This window comes from Henckelia pumila, chromosome 3 (assembly GCF_033568475.1).
Source record: "Henckelia pumila isolate YLH828 chromosome 3, ASM3356847v2, whole genome shotgun sequence".
Lineage (NCBI taxonomy): Eukaryota > Viridiplantae > Streptophyta > Magnoliopsida > Lamiales > Gesneriaceae > Henckelia > Henckelia pumila.
Window position 1 is genome coordinate 30,376,314 of NC_133122.1, and position 23,304 is coordinate 30,399,617.

Genomic DNA, 23,304 nt, shown 5'->3' on the forward strand with positions numbered 1-23,304 from the left:
AGAAAATAGTGCTCGTCATGACACAGTGAGAAGCATATAGTCACGCTTTCTCAATCCACAACTTCAATATCTAAACCTTGTAGGATCCTAATAAGGCAAGTTAACAAAGAACATAATAAATACATACATATTGCAACATAATATCACTACACATTACAAAAATATAATGGCAGTATGTTAAAGTGCTTACTTTATTCTCTAGGTACTCTGCCCTTGTTGAAAGTGACTGGATGAGCGCATGTCTTTCCTATAAACATTTGATTAGTCTTAATATAGTTCAGTCCCAGTAACAGAAGAGAATAGATATCTCATGAAGCACTAAACTTCAGGTATTCTTTACCAAAGTATTGTTGGTTTTGCAATAATAAAGAGTTTATTTAAATAATTGGTTGATTCAGAAGTATCTTACATGTAAATATCAGAACACCTAGTACTCTGTTGCATAACAAAGATAATTTGATATTGCAAAACAAAGCGCTAGTTTAGAATGTTTTAGCATCATAAAATGATAAAAGTCTGCGAAAATAAAGAAAAGGATATCATTGATCAGCACCTCCTAAGAAATTTCATAGAGAGAATAAATTAGCATATATGTAGATACGGCTAGTTAGGTAGCTTCAAATATTGGTTAATATAATTTTATGTCTCAGTAGTTGCTTTTCTACACCTCCTTTCAAACCAAAAGATGGAATTATTCTTCATGCCACAGTGTGAGAAATGGCTGGAATTACAATATTCCAAGAATAATAAATTTGAAAGCATACCTTTACCCAAAGAGCCGAGCAATCAAAATTGGTCAAAAAAAACTTGTGTGCATTCATGTTGAAAGAGTCAGCTTCCTCAACTCCATCTAAGTAGGGACGAAACTCTGGGCAGATACAAGTACTTCCAGCGTAAGCAGCATCCACATGAAACCATAGCCCATTACTCTGTATGTTGTCATGCATGCAGTAGAAGTGCTTTTATCCTTTTTGTAATGTTAAGATTAAAGACGACCCATCTTTATGAGTAATAATGAAAACCATCAGACCAGGACAGATTCTTACCTTGTAAGTCCGAGTTTTTGTAAACTTTTCTAGTTGAACACTCTCAGACTTTTAACACAAGCGATTTGCTATCTAAGCTAACCTCACCAAGAAAATGGACAAAACCAAGTGAAGCCTGCTTGGCTTAGATACGTACACCAAATTCTGTCCCAACGAGTGATGCCTTTTCCATTTCTCAATTAAAAATGTGGGTGCTTTAACAGGTTGATTGATACCACAAAATGATAAATTATTGACAGATAGGAATACTGCGGAATTTAGTGGAGGGGCAATCTCTGAACTTGAGAGACGTGCTTGCATGATTAAAACAAGATTTAACATTTGAACATCAACATTTTAATCTCAATTGGGAATTCTTCAAAGGGATACTTGCTACTTGTCGTTGAGTTCAATACAAACATGGTATTAGTTGATCATTAGGGGAGAAGTTTATGAACATATGAGACCTCTTGATTCAAAATGTTTGAAAAAATTGAGCCCGTACGAATAACAGCCTCTCTCATGATACTGCCACTTGAACAAATAACATAACCACCGGAAAATATATGTTTTCCAGGAGCATAAAAATGTAAATCTGTCTCAGTACTGTGCAAAACTCACCTGTGAAATCTTCCCCAATGCAAGCAGAGGATCTACAGTTGCTGATGATGTAGTACCAACCTGCCAATGAAAAGATACGTTATTCCCTTCGCAATAAACTCTCAGTATTCTTTAAAAATAATTGAGTGCGACATTCATTTCATATATGGTGATCAAGAACGATATTTCGTTCTAAACTAACTGGTTGTTTCTTGAATAATTAAGCAAACAATGTGTCAAATCTCTCGTGAAGTCAACTTACTAATTGCCAACTTTACATGATGCTGAACAAAGTACACACCTGAACCTCAGAAAACTCACATAAGAATTTCTTTGATATCAAAACTGTGTAATTTATGAGCAGAACTTTACAATTCTCATACAATCACATCAGGCAACTGTCATGAGTTCAAATACCTTAAAATCACTTGGGCAGAGGCAACACCACAGCCGATCATAAGTGAGGAGAGAACATAACAGGCTGTGATCTTTAAATACAGTAGTTAAATTTGTCCCAATTGTGAAGAATAAAATGCATAGCACTTAAAAACCTAAGGTAGTCATTACTTAAAGAGACAGTTCTTAAAGATATTTCACTTTGTATTTACACATCAAAACCACAAATTTGCAGTTTAAGAATTTGCTTTAGTTAAAATACAAAAGTCATAACAGAGTCCTCGGTCAATGGAAAAGACTATTGCTCTAAAATAAAATGTAACGCCCAAAATTATTTAATTTTGATCCAAAAATATTTAATTTGGGAATATTTGGAGTTTTGATTTAAATTCTAATATTCTTAAATTATTTAGGATTGAAATTGAATGAAATGAGAAGCTGAGGACCAAATTAAAATTTTTGAATAGTTGAGGGGCTAAAATGCAAATAGCTTGGACACTTGTGATTTTTAAACTTATTCACGTGTATTCCATCAGATTTCTATCAGAAAGGTAAAGGAAGGAACCGAGTGAGAGCAAACGAATTTCCAAGTTTAATCTTCATCTTCCAATTCACATATCTTGAGTTACGGGTATCCGATTTCGATTCCGAAAGATGTTCTGAAATCCTTGAAACGAGACCTTCGAATTGATGTAAGTTTTCTATTAGTTCATCAGGGTTTGGTAATTCTAAAATTACAGACACCAGACTTGTGTTTGAATTGTTGTTGATGAGCTTCTATCTTTTGTAATATTGAAGTTGGGTTGAGGATTGATTGTTGTATCATGTTCTTATGATTTTTCAGCTATGATTCGACTTTTATACCTACTGATATGTTGGGTTTGAGTTGATATACAGCTGATATGAATGTTAGATTGGTTATAGATGTGTTTGGAATCGCCGAGTTATACCTATATGCCGTCGAACTCATGATTTGAAGTGATTTGCTATTGTTCTTAGACTAAGAAGTTGCTTAATTATTAGCTGATGATTCCTTGCTTGTTATGCTATGATTTCAGTGTGTAAACAAGGCATTTCAACTCATTGATCTTGACTCCGAAACCGATACAAGAATGCACAAGGTTGGTAGCGTTTTGCTTTGACATTTGGATAGAAACTTGAGCAGATTTTGAGATAGGTTTGGTGGTTAACTTGTACAGATTTGGACAAGCTAAAAGAAATCCTAAACATCACATTTGAAAGGTAAAAGTGGACTACTATTTGATTGGGATTACAACTCGAGATGGTTTGTATCGAGTTCCCCTAAATCACATACTTGTTTGCTTAATTGCTTTTATGTGCTTTCCTTTGAGTTGTTGAATAAGTCTTGATGTTAATGAATGTGATTTGAATGATATATATTGCATTCATCTTGTAAAACTTGTTCTTTGATTTCGAAATGAACGAAAACGTTCGAATAGACGATTTGAGGGATTGTATTGTATGGCCTGGGTGGTTGTTTAGCCTAGCGTCTGATTTACATATATAATGGCTTCAAATTCTAGAGAAGTGAGATAAGTAGCCCCACCTTGATCGTGAGAGTCGGTGGATTAGTTATGATATCTACTTCTCGGGATCCCAACTGACGAGATAAGAGATGAACCTTGTTTTAAAAACATGCATTGAAGTTATGTTCCTTATATCATGATCTTGATATATATTTGTTATGCATGTTTAGTTGCTTTTACTGGGAAATCTATTTCTCACCGGAGTTATCCGGCTATTGTTTTGTTGTATGTGTCATTGCAATAGGAGGGAGTGGAACCGGGCAAAAGCGAACATGAAGAACAAGAGATAAGAAGATAGCGCGATGATCCGAGTCTAGATGGTTGTGTGAGCTGTCATGATGTTGTTGAGTGTCTTAAACATGAGCATGTTAGAGCTACTTGTTCCAAGACTTCTTGATGAATAAGTTGTGGTCTTGTGATGAATATAGGATTTGAAATGATATGTAAATCCTTGAGACATTATAATGTAGTTTGATCTTGAATGTATAATATTGCTCCTTGTATGTTTATGAGCTTTAATTGTTATGATTTTAAAGTCTTGTGATGATCTCTTCCCATCAATTATATCATGTTAGAATGCATGTTAGATGTGGCTATGGAATAAATCATGCATGACCTGAAGCTAGATGAAAATACTTGAATGATCTTAGTTTGACAGCAAAATGCAGTTTCTGTTCTGCTTCTGAACCTGTGCTCGCTCGATCGGGCAATTCTTACCGATCGAGCGAGGCTGTTAAATCAGGAACAAAACACTTGAAGGAAGTGGCTCGCTCAATCGGTCATTTGTTGCAGATCGAGCGAGGCCACCATTCGCTGCACCCGAGAGTTGAGCATTGTGCTCGCTCGATCGGTAGATTTTTACCGATCGAGCGAGGTGCTTCCTGTTTTAAAAAACAAAATTTTTTTTTATTTTGTTTAGACATTGATTATTGTCTATTCTATTTGATGATTTGATTATCGAGAGATTAGAACTCGGGTCGTCACAACAGGTGGTATCAGAGCAAGAAAATTCTAGACTTAGATAGACTGTGAGTGGGGTAGATCGAGTCTTCTGCCTTACTTATTTATGGATTCATACTATGATTTAATTACATGATTGAATTACATGTTGTAAATGCTAGCATGATTTACTTTCAAGTCTTTATTACAAGATGTTGTATTTATTTTATTTGAAAGTATGATTACGATGATTAAAGATGCATGCTTACTGAAATATCGGAAATGATTAGAGGCATGTATTCTGATGATTTATGACATGCTACCTGATTATCTGAATTGATTGGAAGCATGTTTTATCTGAAGACTGTGATTATTTATTTAAGATTGAATCAGAACCGAGTCTTGATCAGAGGTAAGATGATCAGAGGAGGACTGAGATTGATTTGAGGATTATGGCGTCCTAACCATTTTGATAATCAGATATGTCTCGAAGACCAGGACGACCTCCTCTTAGACCACGGGCTCCTACTCCGATGCCAGAACAGACAGTTCTTATACATCTGCCAGAACAGACAGTGGTAACACCGATTGTGCCTCAAGCTACAGTCTCGAGTAACGAACAGGGAAGTACTTCAAGAAACATGACCGATATGACTGCGACTCCAATGGAAACACTACTGAAAAGATTTCAATCCTACAAGCCGCCAACCCTGAAAGGTACCGAGAATGCAGTTGAATGTGAAGGATGGCTTGATGATATGGAAATGTTATTTGATTCACTTGATTACGGTAATGAGCGGAGAGTCAGACTTATTGGTCATCAGTTGCATGAAGTTGCAAAAAGCTGGTGGTTCACAACAAAGAAATCTCTGGAGCGTAGAGGAACTGTTCTGACCTGGAATGTCTTCAAAACTGAGTTTTACCAACGCTTCTTTCCAGTGTCTTATCGTAAAGACAAGGGTGCCAAATTTGCTAATCTGAGGTAGGGAAATTTAAATATTGAAGACTATGTTGCAAAATTCACGACATTGCTACGTTTTGCTCCACATGTTGCAGATAGTGACGAGGCTATGGCTGATCAGTTCATTAATGGACTGAATCCTGATGTTTTTACATTGGTAAACACAAGGCGACCGAATAATTTTGCTGATGCCTTGAACAGTGCCAAAGTAGTGGAAGCTGGCTTGATACAGCAGCGAGGAGCTTCGTATGTTGCTCAGCCTCTGAGACAGTCACAACCTTCAGCTCCAACTCCGCAACAGTCTTCTCGATTTGAAAGTGGTGGCAGCAGCGGTGGTAAGAAAGGATATTTGCAAGCTCGAGGAAAATAGTTTAAGAAGTTTGGGAGCAGTTATTCGAGTTCCAGTGGCACGAAACCGAAGTCGGGAGTGTTTTGTAACAATTGTGGTGGAGGACATCCAACCGATCAGTGTCGAGGGATATCTGGGAGGTGCCATAGATGCCATCAGACTGGCCATTTTGCGAGGGTATGTCCTCAGAGAGGTTCTGGACAGGCATGAGGTGCAGAGTCATTACGATCAGTGGCTCAACCCGCAAGACAAGCCTCTTCTGTCCATTCTTTTCAACCGTCACCTCCACAGCAACAATCAAGGCCAGGAGGAAGTCAGACAGGCAGTCAGCCTCAAAGACAGCAGGCTCATGTCTTTGCATTGATGAAGGAACAGGCACAGGGAGCACCAGACGATGTGATTGCAGGTAACTGTTCTCTTTATGGTTATCCTGCATATGTATTGATAGATACAGGTGCATCCCATACGTTTATCTCTGCCCAATTTGTTTCATTGCATTCTTTGCCTGTTGAAACATTACCTGTTGTAGTATCTGTTTCTTCTCCTTTGGGGAGGGGTCTTATATCGATTCAAACAGTTAAGAATTGTGTACTACAGTATGATGGTAATGAGATTAAGATAGATTGTTTTGTACTTGGTATGTATGATTTTGACTGTATTATTGGGATTGATATGCTGAATAAGTACAGAGCTACCGTAGACTGTTTCCAAAAGATAGTGAGATTCAGACCTGAGATGACTGAAGAATGGAAATTCTATGGTAAGGGTTCACGTGCTAAGATTCCTCTCATTTCTGTATTATCTATGACCCGACTTTTTCAGAAAGGAGCGGAGGGATTTCTTGTATATACAGTTGACATTTTGAAAGCTAGCCCGAACCTGGCTGATTTGCCAGTGGTTAGTGAATTTGCGGATGTTTTCCCTGATGAGATTCCAGGATTACCTCCGTATCGTGAGATTGATTTCAACATCGAACTGATGCCAGGAACTGCACCGATTTCGAAAGCACCTTATCGAATGGCACCAGTTGAACTAAAAGAGTTGAAAGAACAGTTAGAAGATTTACTGGCCAAGGGATACATTTGACCAAGTGTTTCTCCTTGGGGAGCTCCAGTATTGTTTGTTAGAAAGAAAGACGGTTCAATGAGATTGTGCATCGACTACCGGCAACTGAACAAGGCAATGGTAAAGAACAAATATCCTTTGCCTCGTATTGATGATTTATTTGACCAGTTGCAAGGTTCTTCAGTGTATTCCAAGAACGATCTGAGATCTGGATACCATCAGCTGAGAGTTAGGGATTCTGATATTCCGAAAACTGCTTTCAGAACCAGGTATGGCCATTATGAGTTTATAGTTATGCCGTTTGGTTTGACAAATGCTCCAGCTGTATTCATGGCTTTGATGAACCGTGTATTTCAGAAATATCTCGATGACTTCGTGATTATTTTTATTGATGATATTCTGATATATTCGAAGAATTTAATTGATCATGCTGAACATCTGAGAACAGTATTGAAGACTTTAAGAGCCGAGAAACTGTATGCTAAACTGTCGAAATGTGAGTTTTGGCTGAAACAGGTTGTCTTTCTTGGACATATCATATCTGGAAATGGTATTTCTGTTGATCCAAGCAAAGTAGAGGCAGTGATCAGTTGGTCAAGACCAACATCTGTTCCTGAGATTCGTAGTTTCATGGGTTTGGCTGGGTATTATCGCCGGTTCATTAAAGATTTTTCTAGTATTGCGAAGCCGATTACTCAGTTGACTCAGAAGAATACTCCATTTGTCTGGTCTGATGTTTGTGAATCAAGTTTTCTGGAGTTGAATAAACGACTGACCAGTGCACCAGTCTTGACGATCCCTTCAGGTACTGGTGGTTTCACTGTTTATTGTGATGCATCTCATCGAGGTTTAGGTTGTGTTTTAATGCAGCGAGGGCATGTAATTGCTTATGTCTCAAGACAGTTGAAGCCTCACGAGACCAGATATCCGATTCATGATCTTGAATTGGCCGCTATTGTATTTGCTTTGAAGATTTGGCGACATTATCTGTACGGGGAACAGTTTGAGATTTATTCTGATCACAAGAGTCTGAAATATCTGTTTTCACAGTCAGAATTGAATATGAGACAGCGACGATGGCTTGATTTGCTGAAAGATTTTGATTGTGAAATTAAGTACTATCCGGGGAAATCGAATGCAGCAGCTGATGCATTGAGTCGAAAGGTATGTTCCTTATCCTTATCGATGATTGGTGTATCGAATTTGATTGAAAACTGTTGTCTATCTGGATTCGTATTTTATACGAATTATCAGCCTCTGCGACTTTATCAAATTCAAGTTGAACCAGCATTGTTGTTGCGAATTAGAGATGCTCAGAAAAATGATCAGAATGTGCAGAACTCGATTGAGAAAGTCCGATCAGGGCATGTATCTGAATACCGGGTTCGAGATGATCTTCTTTACGTTCACAATCGCCTAGTAGTGCCTAATATTTCTGATGTATGTCAACAACTACTGAAAGAGGCGCATTGTAGTCGTTACAGTATTCATCCTGGTGGTAGGAAGATGTACAATGATCTGAAGACTCATTATTGGTGGAAACAGATGAAGTCAGATATCACCGATTTTGTGTCTCGATGTCTTAATTGCCAGCAGGTGAAGGCTGAAAGGAAGAGACCGCCTGGTTTATTACAGAGTTTATCCGTGCCTGAATGGAAATGGGATCATATTTCTATGGATTTCGTGACAAGATTACCTCGATCTTCTAGAGGCTGTGATGCTATCTGGGTGATTATTGACAGATTGACGAAATCAGCGTGTTTCATTCCTTATCGCATGACATATAGACACGACCAGATGGCAGAGATTTATGTTCGAGAAATTGTTAGATTGCACGGAGTGCCGAAATCCATCGTATCAGATCGTGATCCTCGATTTACATCACATTTTTGGCACAGCTTACAGAGTGCTTTGGGTACTCAGTTACACTTGAGTACAGCTTATCATCCACAGACTGACGGACAGTCTGAGCGTACTATTCAGACATTGGAGGACATGTTGAGAGCTGTAGTGCTTGATTTTGGCACTAGTTGGCAAGAATCACTATCTCTTTGTGAATTCTCGTACAACAACAACTATCAATCGAGTATTGGAATGGCTCTTTTTGAAGCTTTATATGGAAGAAAATGTCGATCTCCTCTGTACTGGGATGATATCTCTGAAGTACCTGACACTGGCCCTGATATGATACATGATATGAATGAACAGGTGAAGCTTATTCAGAGAAGAATGAAGACAGCTCAAGATAGACAAGCGAAATATGCCAATGTTCGACGTCGACCTTTGTCGTTTGAACAGGGGGATATGGTGTTTCTGAATATTTCTCCATTCAGAGGCACTGTCAGATTTGGCAAGCGAGGAAAATTGTCTCCACGATATATCGGTCCTTATGAAATTCTGGAGAAAATAGGCAATCTCGCCTATCGATTAGCTCTTCCTCCATCTTTATCTGGAATACATAATGTCTTTCATGTATCGATGCTTCGAAAATATCTGGCTGATGATTCTCATGTGCTTCAATCTGATGAGGCTGAACTCGACGAGACTTTGAGTTATTTTGAAAAACCAATTCAGATTGTTGATCGAAAAGAGAAGCAACTACGAACGAAGACTATTCCACTTGTGAAAGTTCAGTGGAGTCGTCATGGTATTGAAGAAGCAACTTGGGAGACTGAATCAGATACGTGACAAAGATTTCCAGAGATGTTTCATTGATGTGAGTCTCCTTTAGTTTTCTGTTATCTGATATCTGTTATATGATCTGTGGATACTACTTGAGATTTCGAGGATGAAATCGTGTTTTAGTGGGGGAGAATTGTAACGCCCGAAATTATTTAATTTTGATCCAAGAATATTTAATTTGGGAATATTTGGAGTTTTGATTTAAATTCTAATATTCTTAAATTATTTAGGATTGAAATTGAATGAAATGAGAAGCTGAGGACCAAATTGCAATTTTTGAATAGTTGAGGGGCTAAAATGCAAATAGCTTGGACACTTGTGATTTTTAAACTTATTCACGTGTATTCCATCAGATTTCTATCAGAAAGGTAAAGGAAGGAACCGAGTGAGAGCAAACGAATTTCCAAGTTCAATCTTCATCTTCCAATTCACATATCTTGAGTTACGGGTATCCGATTTCAATTCCGAAAGATGTTCTGGAATCCTTGCAACGAGACCTTCGAATTGATGTAAGTTTTCTCTTAGTTCATTAGGGTTTGGTAATTCGATAATGACAGACACCAGACTTGTGTTTGAATTGTTGTTGATGAGCTTCTATCTTTTGTAATATTGAAGTTGGGTTGAGGATTGATTGTTGTATCATGTTCTTATGATTTTCCAGCTATGATTCGACTTTTATACCTGCTGATATGTTGGGTTTGAGTTGATATACAGCTGATATGAATGTTATATTGGTTATAGATGTGTTTGGAATCGCCGAGTTATACCGATATGCCGTCGAACTCATGATTTGAAGTGATTTGCTATTGTTCTTGGACTAAGAAGTTGCTGAATTATTAGCTGATGATTCCTTGCTTGTTATGCTGTGATTTCAGTGTGTAAACAGGGCATTTCAACTCATTGATCTTGACTCCGAAACCGATACAAGAACGCACAAGGTTGGTAGCATTTTGCTTTGACGTTTGGGTAGAAACTTGAGCAGATTTTGAGATAGGTTTGGTGGTTAACTTGTACAGATTTGGACAAGCTAAAAGACATCCTAAACATCACATTTGAAAGGTAAAAGTGGACTACTATTTGATTGGGATTACAACTCGAGATGGTTTGTATCGAGTTCCCCTAAATCACATACTTGTTTGCTTAATTGCTTTTATGTGCTTTCCTTTGAGTTGTTGAATAAGTCTTGATGTTAATGAATGTGATTTGAATGATATATATTGCATTCATCTTGTAAGACTTGTTCTTTGATTTCGAAATGAACGGAAACGTTCGAATAGATGATTTGAGGGATTGTATTGTATGGCCTGGGTGGTTGTTTAGCCTAGCGTCTGATTTACATATATAATGGCTTCAAAGTCTAGAGAAGTGAGATAAGTAGCCCCACCTTGATCGTGAGAGTCGGTGGATTAGTTATGATATCTACTTCTTGGGATCCCAACTGACGAGATAAGAGATGAACCTTGTTTTAAAAACATGCATTGAAGTTATGTTCCTTATATCATGATCTTGATATATATTTGTTATGCATGTTTAGTTGCTTTTACTGGGAAATCTATTTCTCACCGGAGTTATCTGGCTATTGTTTTGTTGTATGTGTCATTGCAATAGGAGGGAGTGGAACTAGGCAAAAGCGAACGTGAAGAACAAGAGATAAGAAGATAGCGTGATGATCCGAGTCTAGATGGTTGTGTGAGCTGTCATGATGTTGTTGAGTGTCTTAAACATGAGCATGTTAGAGCTACTTGTTCCAAGACTTCTTGATGAATAAGTTTTGGTCTTGTGATGAATATAGGATTTGAAATGATATGTAAATCCTTGAGACATTATAATGTAGTTTGATCTTGAATGTATAATATTGCTCCTTGTATGTTTATGAGCTTTTATTGTTATGATTTTAAAGTCTTGTGTTGATCTCTTCCCATCAATTATATCATGTTAGAATGCATGTTAGATGTGGCTATGGAATAAATCATGCATGACCCGAAGCTAGATGAAAATACTTGAATGATCTTAGTTTGACAGCAAAATGCAGTTTCTGTTCTGCTTCTGAACCTGTGCTCGCTCGATCGGGCAATTCTTACCGATCGAGCGAGGCTGTTAAATCAGGAACAGAACACTTGAAGGAAGTGGCTCGCTCGATCGGTCATTTGTTGCAGATCGAGCGAGGCCACCATTCGCTGCACCCGAGAGTTGAGCATTGTGCTCGCTCGATCGGTAGATTTTTACCGATCGAGCGAGGTGCTTTCTGTTTTAAAAAACAAAATTTTTTTTTTATTTTGTTTAGACATTAATTATTGTCTATTCTATTTGATGATTTGATTATCGAGAGATTAGAACTCGGGTCGTCACATAAAATGAAGAACAAATGGAGCACATGGGGAGAACAATAAATAAATAATACAAGAAGTTCACATTTTAATTTTTTTCTTAGTTTCCTTACAATAGCACACAAGAAGAAAGGAATTAAACCCAAGGCTATGTCCTGTGAGATTTCTTTGGTTAATGGTTCAGGAGAAAGAGCATATTCGGTGGAAGAATCAGTTTCCAGAATCCGGATATTTTCTGGGTAAATTCCTCCAATATGTCAAAGAAATAAAACAAACAAATTGGCACCAATAAGAGTTAAATGAGCAGAGTTTACATGATGAGTTGATAAACAAAACATTTTAAGCAAAGATTTCCAGTTTTATGTATTTCCAAAATATTAATGCATTGCTCACTCGTTTTGCAAGTATTAGGATTGGAAACCATCAAGCATTGTTAATATGCAAACTGCTGCCAATTATCCAACTTCATTAAGATTAACATGGAATATAGACTAGTATAATCACATGTGCTATAGGACGTGCTAGCTTATATTAAGTATTCAAAATCCACCTTGCAGGCTTTCTGCAGAGAAGCATGAGTTTGATCAGAGCAATAAACCACAAGCTTCCTTATGGTGTCTTTCCCAACCTTTCTCAAAATTTTATCTCGAGCAGCCAAAAGCACAACCAAAACGGCTTCACTTGCAGTGCCATGTATCACGCCACCACCATGTCCTAGAACTCGACTCCCAATCATAAACAACTTTGCATGTCCAATAAATTTTCAAATTAAAATAGGCATATAAAAAATCTTGTATAAGTAAAAATATAGTGCATGTTTTTAGAAAAGATTTTTTCTACTAAATTAAGCTTTTAAAAAAACAAGATTAGGCTTTCAGAACCAAGTTTTAGAGAGAAAAAAAATTATGTTTAGAAAATCATTTTTCCATAAATCAAAATTATATTTTTAGGTAAGTCCAACTTTACATGCTGGTTTGTTTGGATATTTCCCATAACAAAGAACCAAAATAATCATTTTGGAAAGTTTGATCAAATTCTTCTCCATGCAAACAGATCGAGCATATTTGGTTGTACAAAACGTTAGTTGAACTATTTTTGTCTAAAAGGTAGGACTTTTCCATGAGATAGCTTTGCTTGCTTTCTTTTAGGGGGGAAAAAACCTTCTCTAAGCACTAACATTCAAAGATGTCTTAGTAGCACGGGTAATTGATATAGATACTTGTTGAAAGGAAAGCATCAGGTAGCTTAAGTGCTTTGCCAAGCCAATCCATAACTATTGTTTCGAGTTCTGTTGCAGCAGGAGAAGTTATCCAGCTGAAACCCACCACGTTTACAATAGCACTGAGCATTTCCCCTAAAAATCCTGCAATACTGCTATTTGATGGATAGTATGCAAAGTATTCTGGGCTTTGCCAATGGGTGACCCCTGGTATGATTTTGTCTCGAATATCTGCATTGATAATGAAACACAAGATCGTGGGCATTCAACTTTAACCTGTGGACATACACAACATTTAAATTTCCGATTTCATTTGTTAGTGTGTGCTTTGCTAACCCAATAAACAACAAAATAGTATTTGGCCAAATAGACATCAATATGCAACCTTGTTTCCTAAACCCAACCAAAATGACCCAATCAAACAAATTCCAAATCAACCATTAAGCACGCTTCAATGAAAATATTTTTATCACATAATATGAGAATAAAAATAAGGTATGAACGAAAAAATAGACATGAAGGGCAGTAGTCATGATTGTTAATGGTGTAATCAATCACGTGATCATAATCAATGAGTCATGAGAAGTCACACATATCATTTTCGATAGTAATTGCATGATACAAGAACGAACCACGAAACTGACAGAAATATATATCTACCTGCATCTCCTTTTCAAGAATTTATTATTTTATTTCTGGAAAATTATATAGGAGAATCTTATATATACTATTCAATAACTTGTCTGACTCCTACAAAATATGAAGAAGAAAGAAACATGGTGTTTCGGACAAAACAAAACAAACCAAACCAAACCGTTGATTCAATTCAAATAAACAAATACCGTTTGTGGTTTATGCACACTGGATACAAAAATAAATTAACCTACCACCGGAGTACCATTACCAGATTCTTACATGGAAGAATTAGAGCGCGATCGGCTGTGAAAAGCTTGATCCTTTCTTATGATAACAATTTTCTCATTTCCACCACCATCTTCCTTGCCTGTAGAACAACTCGCACAAGTATGGTCTAACAGGGGCGACGACTTCGAATCTTCAGGTCACGATTTCTTGCTAGATTAGCATCAAAACAAAGCTTAGGATGAGCTCTAACCAAATTCTAGCTCCAATAACAGATTTCCGATGCCCATGGCAGCGAATCGAAGACAAGAAATGGGTGGCTAGGGTTGGGTCATGGTGGAATCGTGAGAGCACGAGAGAGAATGATTTTTCTTATCCTAAGATGGGCTTCTCAGAGGTCACTTGAAAAATATTCTGATGAATCGAGCAAGACAGCAGATTTTGATTTGAAAGAGAAAAAAAAAGAGAGAGGGGTCGGAGAAGGTGATCGAGAAGAAGTGTGGGGATTTTGGGTATATTTCTCACGTAAAGGCAGGTGCAATAATATTTATTTTAAGTTTTTATTTTAAATAAAAATAATAGTTTTTCTACAACACTTTTTAAAAAGTGTTGTCATACATAGGAAAAAAAACGCTCATAGACAATACTTTTAAAAACGTTGTCTTTGACCTAAAAAACGCTAATAGACAACACTTTTTTAAAAAAGCGTTGTCTTTTATGAATAAAAAATATATAACGACAACGCTTTTTACTAAAAGCGTTGTCTTTTAAAAAACGACAACACTTTTTACAAAAAGCGTTGTCTTTTAAGTGTTGTGTTTGTACATTTTTGTTGTATTATATATATATATATATATATATTAAGACGATATATCATCAAACAAATCCTATACATGTAATCATAAACAGCACATATACATGGTTCGGTGAATTATATTTTTTTCATGAATCGTACCAAACCAACCCACCTAAATTTCTTTTCATAGTATTTGTTATATGATTATAATAATTTGACACTATTTGTAAACAACTTACTCAAATTAAAGAATTCATCATTCACTATATATCAATTACTCACTTCAAAATTATTTCTCAAAGAATAAACTCGTTTTTTTCTTAAATATTCATCAAATTAATCTTTATTTAGTAGATTATTTATTTATTTTACTATAAATATTATGTTTGAAAGTTGAAAGTAAAAAAAAAAATAAATAATACAACATAGTGTAAATGTCATTTTTTGTTGCAAATGTGCTAAATTAATGATTTATTTTTGAATTTTGATTATATTGTTTATCTAGTTTTATTTTCTATGATTTGAGTTATATTTTATATTTGAAAGACACTAAATTGTTATTATTTTTGAATCAAATTGAATATAAGTTTTAATATTTTTCATTAAAATAAAAACTACAAACCGACTGTGACCATCCTAAACCTCTCCAAACCATAAAACTAATTCTAGGTGTAAATTCGCGATTATTTTTTGAAAAATATTAACCAACCCCATATATATCACAATTTGGTTTGATTTTTTTAAAAGAAATATGAGTATTATTTTATGAAATAGTCTCACATGTCTATATCTGTGAGATAAATTGGTTGTACATGCCTGGAGGAAAAAATAATATATTTGGCATAAAAATAAAATTTTTATGAACTGGATTGAATCGGAGACCGTCCTACAGAATTGGCCCGATATTTTGTTAAATAATGTAGTGACCCGTACCCAAAATATGATGATTAAGGGTTTAATCACAATTAAATATTTTAAGAAGGTAATGGGCAGTTCAGAAGCTATGTTCGGAGGATCGGAATTTCCGGTGCGATCGGACGATCCGATCGGAGTTCGGACGCTCCGAACCCTAGCAACCAGTTGTACACGTGATGTAGCAATGATGTAAGCATAGTGACGTAAGGGATGACATCATTGATGTGCGATCGGACGCTCCGAAGTCTCGATCGGAGGCTCCGATGTGATGGCTTGACGCATGCATGGCAGCCATGCAGAGATCGGACGCTCCGAAGTCCCGATCGAAGGCTCCGATCTCGTTCTATAAATGGAATGTCCGAGAGCTCATTTATTGCACCGGATTCCTCTCTTCTCCTCTTGATTCTTAGTCCATATAGGCGATTTCTAGTCTTCTAGGTCAACATCGGGAGTTGGTGAATTGTCCGAAAGGTCGTAGCGGAGCTGTGTCTAGGAGTTGGGACATTCGACAGCAGAGGCCTGACGACGGACGCATGTAATGCCCCGAAAAATACCCAATTAAATAATTTATGAGAATTGGAATTAAATTTCTATGTTTCATAAATTAAAGGACTGAAATTGAAGTTTGGAAATAATCATGGACTAGATTGCAATTTTGGGAAAGATCAAGGACTAAACTGTAAATATGGGTTGACTCATTAATTGTATAAATTATTGAGATTATATGCATGTGTTGTATGCATATCCACTCCCTCATCACCTTCACGAGAGAGAAGAAGCCATAACCGACACCTTCCAAGCTTTTCAAGCCCCGATCTAAAGAGATCCAACCGGTAGAATTTTGATTTGAGCACAGTTTTGCGATCCTCGCAACAAGAGCTACGTTTCTACGTAAGTATGATTAAATTCTTCTAATTTTGAGATGTTGTTGGATTCTAATTTTAGTTGGATAAATATGTTCTTGAGATAATAGAGATGGTATATCTAAGACGGTTTGAGAAAATACCATCGTTTGAACATGTTTTTTATTTTCGAAGAATTTTCAGAATTTTTGGAATTTTTAGATGATGATTTTTGAAAATTATAGATGATATTGATGATGATATTGTGTTGGAATTGTAAAAATATTGGTGTTGAGAATTTTTGGAAATACCGATTTTTAGACGTTATGCCGTCGGATTGAATTTTGAAGAAATTGTTGAATATTCGGCTTGACGGGAATTATAAGGAATGATATCGAGAAATAATGTTGTCCATTTCAGATTTTGAATTGGAATTTATTGAATTGGAATCTCAAAAAATTGAGTTGTTTAGAGTTCGGTCAAGATTGAGATTGATTATTGTTTGAAATGCGATTTTTGGATCGAACAAAAAATTGATATGAATTTCATATAAATGTAGCTTTCAAGACTTGAGCATTCCGGACTTGGAATTGAGGTATGGATAGACAATGAAGAGCTTGGGATTGAATCCTTGAGAAGATTTTGAGATTCTCGAGCCCAATAAAATCACACACTTATTTGTTATATTATTTGAATTATATGAATTGATTGAATAGCATGAAATTATGAATTTGATCTTATTCGATGATTATCGATATATGATTCATGCTAATGATTTGATATATGATATGAGATGCTCAGATTGAGCAGAAATTTTGATATATTGAATTGCATCATCTCATTCATATTGAGTCACACTTTGTTCAGATTTGATGGCAGACTTGCCTAGATTGCAGCGGATGTTTGTGTCTATATTTGAGTGGCATGGAATGTAGAGCAACTTCCATGACCAGAATACTCTATATAGGAGTGCCGAAGTCTGGGGTTGAGAAGCTCAACGCCCACCCCGATTGGGAGAGTAGGTGGAGACTTTGTGTTTTCTTTTCCCTTGGGATCCCTAAGATCAAGATTCAGACTGAATCAGAGAATTGATAACCCTAGATTCTTGAGCATGCATTTCTTCCATGCATTATCCATTTGAGATTACTTATGGATTTATATTGATATCATTGAAATGTTAAAATTCTCATTTGTTTCTGTCATTCATACTGAGTTTTATACTCATCGGTTTTTCGGCTGTTGCTTTGTTTTGTGTGTGTGCATTGCAACAGGAGGTTCAGGGTCAAGCTTTAGAGAACCTTAAAGATTTGAAATGAGAGTAGAAGTGGAGCTCGGGTCTAGCAGATGAATAATTTTAAATACATTTTGAAAACATGTTGAATTTTTGAGTATTCAAACTTGTTGCATTTTACACTCGTTTGAATGATTTTCAGACATCTCTTTATTGTATATTGTGATCTAGACTTTGAGAGGTCACCATTCCAGGTCTTTGGAGCAAGAAAAGAAGAGAAAAATAGATATTTTCGAGGTCCCAGTGCGCCCGCGCAGCCCAGGGGCGTGGTCGCGCATCCGGTGCGCTATTATGCGCAACAGAGGCGCGCCCGCGCCTCCTACTAAAAAAAAAAATCTTTCCGCGACGCGTTTTTGCGTCGCCAAATGTCATATTGATTATTTTTTTTATTTGCACTCGAGGTCTCCACAGCGCATGTATAACTTTGGGATCCTAAAAATATTTAAGAGTATGCAATAACTTAGTTAAGGCTTTTTGAACGATATAAGTTATATGTAAAAATATTGACTTGTAGGCTTGGAACCTAGAGCGGTGTACTAAGATTTGTCTACTGGGATAGAGGTACGTAAGTACTGAGCGAGATAGCCGGCATGATATATATGTTTATATATTGCATTTGTATGTGCTTTGTATTCCATGTTTTACTGATTTAGCACATGTATGATTTTATACCAGACTGCATCAAGTGAGAGGTAAGTTGAGTGTATGGGGAGGCTTAGCCCCCACGTTTTTTCTATCACTGGGAGACGCCGCGACGGCAGAGATTGACGCTATAGTGATAGGGGAGTATACGAGTACTCCGCGGAGTCGCTCTCCAACACGGTGCTGTATATTCACTGGCGTCCCTGAGCAGACTGTTTTACCAGAGTTTTAAAGTCATTTGTATGCTTCATGTACGTTTATATTAGGGCTGTCAAATTTTACATAAATCCCGACCCTTCCCGATTCCCAACCCGTTCTCGTCCCGAATTTTTTCCATTCCGAACTTTTTCTTACCCGAGTGGTCGGGATTTTTCCCGATCCGATCAATTTTGGGATCTGGATTGGGATATGGAACTCTTCCCGATGGAATCCCGACCCAAACCGACCCGAATATAAAAATAATATTTTTAATAATATTTTTTAATTAAAAAATAATTTTTTTAATAATTTTATGTTTTAATATTAATGTTTTATAATTATCTACCATATCATTTTTTTCTATTTATGTTTTTTAATATTAACATTGAGTAATAAATTTTTATTTTGTTTTTTATTATTATGAATAATTATATATTTTTTTGTATTAATCAAATAGTTGTTTTAATTTATTTGTAATGTACTAAGAAGATGCTTTAGTTTTATAATAGTTATATACAAAAAATTTAATTTATTTGTAATGTACTAAGAAATTATTTGATTTTCTTCATAATTTTTTTAAAAAAAATATTTTCATAGAATTTTTTTTAAAAAAAATATTGTTCGGGATTACCCTCTCCCGACCCAACGAGATCCCGAATATTCGAGATCCTGAACATTTGGGTCCCTACACTTCTCGGGTGCGGGATCGGAAAAAAAAATATTCTAATTCCAATCGGGACGGAAATCGGGTAAGGGGGTTACGGGACGGGTACCGACCAGATTACACCCCTAGTTTATATATCATTGCTTTTGTATTGAGCGTAGTCGCTCACGCCCCTGTGTTTGTGTATCTTGGATACCTTTGTGGTGGGGTAGATCTTAGGCTCGACGTTGCGGATAGTTCGTGGTAGGAGTGAGACCCGGTTCTAGAGTGGCAGTGTGAGTGCTAGAAATTAGGGACTGCTACCCTATTTCGATATGGTTTTATAAACGGGATTTGTTCTTAAATTTGTGACCGTCGATTGTATTCCACGACTGGATTTGCTGTATTTAATTTTTGTTGTTAAGCTTTTAATTAAATATTATGCATGCGCAATTAAACTCTGATTAGATAGTGGATTCGGGTAGGATCGCTACAAAAATATCACAAGTATCAAACTCATTGTCATTTCACTTTGGGGTTAATTACCAAGTCGGACCCTTGCGCTCTTGAAAGCTATCTTGTTAAAAAAATGCTCGTATTAATGTTGTTTAATGAAAACACACATCATGCATCTCGCAGTAACACACACACACATACATATCTATCACACGAATAGAGTCTTCTCTTCTTGATAGCTAATCACACGATACACATATTTTATTCATCGATCCGGCCAATATAGGGAAAATTGATAAATTGGTCCTATAAGTTTACCATTTTTGGATTTTGGTTCGATATCTTTGCCATATTTGATTTCCGTCCGCTATCTTTAAATGATTTAGGCATTTGGTCCTTTTTCAACCAATTTCAAATCTGATTGCTGAAATGTCATTTTTTCTTATTAAAAATAAATCTTTGAATTTTTTATGCCACATCACAGGCATATCTGGAATTTTATTTACACATCACGTTTACATTGGAATAAAAGTTAAAAACCTACCCTTCTCTCTCTCATATGCATCGGCAGCCATTTCATTTGAAGAAATCAAATTAACCCTCTTTCTACCCTCATCAAAGCCCTAAATTCCTACGCCTAAGGAGAAGTAATTTTACACGAGATTACGATGTCTTTGGTTTCCGAAGGAGGAATGATGTTCTGTAAATGTGGAAAAAGAGCACACTTGGACACCTGATAATCCATGTAGAAGGTTCCATGGCTGCCGAAATTGGAAGGTGATGTCTTGTACGTTTTTCAATTCTTTGATTTTACAATATTTCTCTTGCATTGGTGTTTATAGTTTTGTTCTGACTTGTTTGGTCGAATATGTTACTTTCTATGACAGAGTGGTGGTTGTGATTTTTTTTGCGTGGGAAGATCCACCGATTGTCACAGGGCCATGATAATAATTCCTGACTTGAAATGGAAATTGATTGTGCTCGAAGTTTACAAGAAAGAAACTGAAAAGGAGAATCGAAATTTGAAGTTCCTGCTTGCTGGATCGTGGCTGATTTTCATTCTAGTTTGTTTGAGTTATTGGATAATTTCTTAGATATTATATTGATGTTTTGTAAGAACTTAATTTTCTGAGTAAGAATGTATTAGGTTATTGAATTCAAATGAAAAATGGCTATGAGTTATAACACTGGTTTGTATTTGGTGTTTTGTTGAAAATGTGGGAATGAAAAACCTTGTCATTTTCTGAGAGGAAACTGTAAACTTGAGATGATGGATGAACTTGTATGATTGTATCAATTACTGACTGTGGCGAATTGAATGAAAATGAGTATTGATATTCTATTGTTTCATTTTATTTATTTTCCTTCCTCTTTGCTGTTGTTGCTCTTTTCTGATTAAGTAATCAGAATTTATTGATAAACTAATTCTTGGTTGGAAATGTATGATTTTTCAAATACATAATTTTGTTCTCGGTTACAAATGTATGATTTTGCAGATATAGAATTTTGTTCAAGAAGTACTTTGTTGAAGAGTTTTTACTTTGTTCAAGAATGGAGCTGCAGATACAAGAACAGAAGATACAAGAGCACAAAGTTAAAACAGTGAATCGTTCAAGAGTGTTTACTTTGTATATGAGAAAGTGATAATAGTTAACTGTGTTTTGTGAAATCTAATGTAAATTTAGTTCTGAATCTATTGTAAATTTGTTTATATTGATCAATAAAAGTTCCTAAAATTATTGTTTCCATTAATTTGCATTTAAGTATGAATTTTTGAATATTATATACTGTGATATCATTCTAAAACCACAAGATCACAAAGATTGGAGCTACAGAACAATTTTATCCACATTGCTTCCCTGTTGAATGCACATAACAAGTAATCTTGGAACAGTCTTGGTGCAAAACTGATGTCAAATCTTGGTGCAAAACTGAACAAGTAGATGGACACACCTAAATAGCAAGCTTTGGTACAGAAAAATTAAAAGAAACAATAAATTTGAATGCACAGAACAAGTACCAATAGATTCAAAAGAAACTGTACGAATTTGCATACCAATCATCAATGAAACTGTACGAAAAAAATGAACTAAAAATATGACAGCTCAAATATTAAACATTTGTTGTCACATATAGCAGTTCAACAACACAAATGGCAAAAACAAACAATACCAGAGGTAAACTGAAAACAACACGAATTCATCAAACAAAGTGGATTCACTTGGAAAAAGGATCAAACCTTACATGAGATTGTTCACCAATTACCAAATATTGGTCAAACAAAATTTTGTTGCAATTCTCAAAATACAAAATGCAAAACAGAATACTAAGTGACCAAAAACAATCTAATCAAAGCATCTTCTTTTTTCCTTTATCTTTTCCAAGTACATATTTATTTTTGTTTCCTAATTGTGACGATAGTGCCAAGAATTTCTTTCATCCTTCAGCAACAATTATATCGGAGTTTTTGAATGGTTGTATGTTGTATCTTGGCATTGGGCCTCCAATAAAATGTACATGTGGTCTTATATTAATATTCTTTGCTGAATTCTGGCATTCCTGGAACTGAGCATACATTGAAGGTGGAGAGACAACATCATTAGTGAAACTTGGTCTTCGCCCTGAAGATAAATTTGGTTGGATTGTACTGACATGGTTTTTCACCTATCAATAGAAAGAGATTGAGAATACAATTAGGTTAAAGATATACAAATGACTACTAGATTAATAATTATTTACAGTATCCATGATTCCAGATTCAATTTGAGAGGACGTGTTTGTTTTTTTTTTTTTGTACTTAAAACTGTGGCTGTATCCTCAGACACCTGCAACTGTCAATAAGATAAGATTTTAAATAACATTCACCTTGAATTTTCAATGCATGGAGCTTTTAACCACACTCTTTGTCTGCACACTTTGCATGAACTCTAGTCTTGTCATTTTTCGTAATATTTATGTTCCTTTTTTCTTTAATGGCTTGTGAGTGTATTGCACTTCTCAACTCTTTTTTTGTGCTAAACATCATCCCAAGTTCAAAAGTAGGATCATATTTGTGGGGACCTCGGGTTGCTAATCTCATCTTGGGGCAATTAATCAATAATCATGATTAATGAATAAAGGATCAAATCATTTCATGTTGAATTAACAATAAGCACACAATAAAGATTGTGTAAACCAAGAGCTTAAATTTTTATTTTTTAAAAAAAAAATCAGCACCTCGCTCGATCGGGTAAACTCACTCGATCAAGCGAGCTTAAATCATCAGCTCTCGGGTCTGGAAAATATTTGGTCGCGCTCGATCCCACGAACTCATCCGATCGAGCGGGCCTCAAAATAAAATTCTCTGTTTACGAAAATCACATGATGCGCTCGATCCTACGAGTTCATGCGATCGAGCGTGCGTGCCCTGTTCGAAAATCTGCTGATACCACCTATTGTTGTTCTTTCATGTTTTGCTGATATAAATGCTTCTATACATGCTATATATGATGTACAGATGAATATGAACATGATAACTTCATTTGCAACATGAAACCATCATCCTTAATCT

General features: G+C 36.0%; 1 protein-coding gene across 1 annotated transcript; it reads right to left on the minus strand.

Annotated features, from left to right (window-relative positions):
• Window positions 1-63: 63 nt before the first annotated feature.
• On the minus strand, window positions 64-20,329 carry LOC140888368 (phenylacetaldehyde synthase-like). Its single transcript, XM_073296049.1, has 11 exons — window positions 20,299-20,329; window positions 14,026-14,113; window positions 13,953-13,971; window positions 13,839-13,860; window positions 13,111-13,341; window positions 12,442-12,605; window positions 12,005-12,145; window positions 1,647-1,706; window positions 765-929; window positions 191-247; window positions 64-87 (listed from the first exon to the last, which is right to left on the minus strand). The coding sequence occupies exons 1-11, from the start codon at window positions 20,327-20,329 to the stop codon at window positions 64-66; spliced, it is 1,002 nt and encodes a 333-aa protein (XP_073152150.1).
• Between the last annotated feature and the right edge of the window lie 2,975 nt (window positions 20,330-23,304).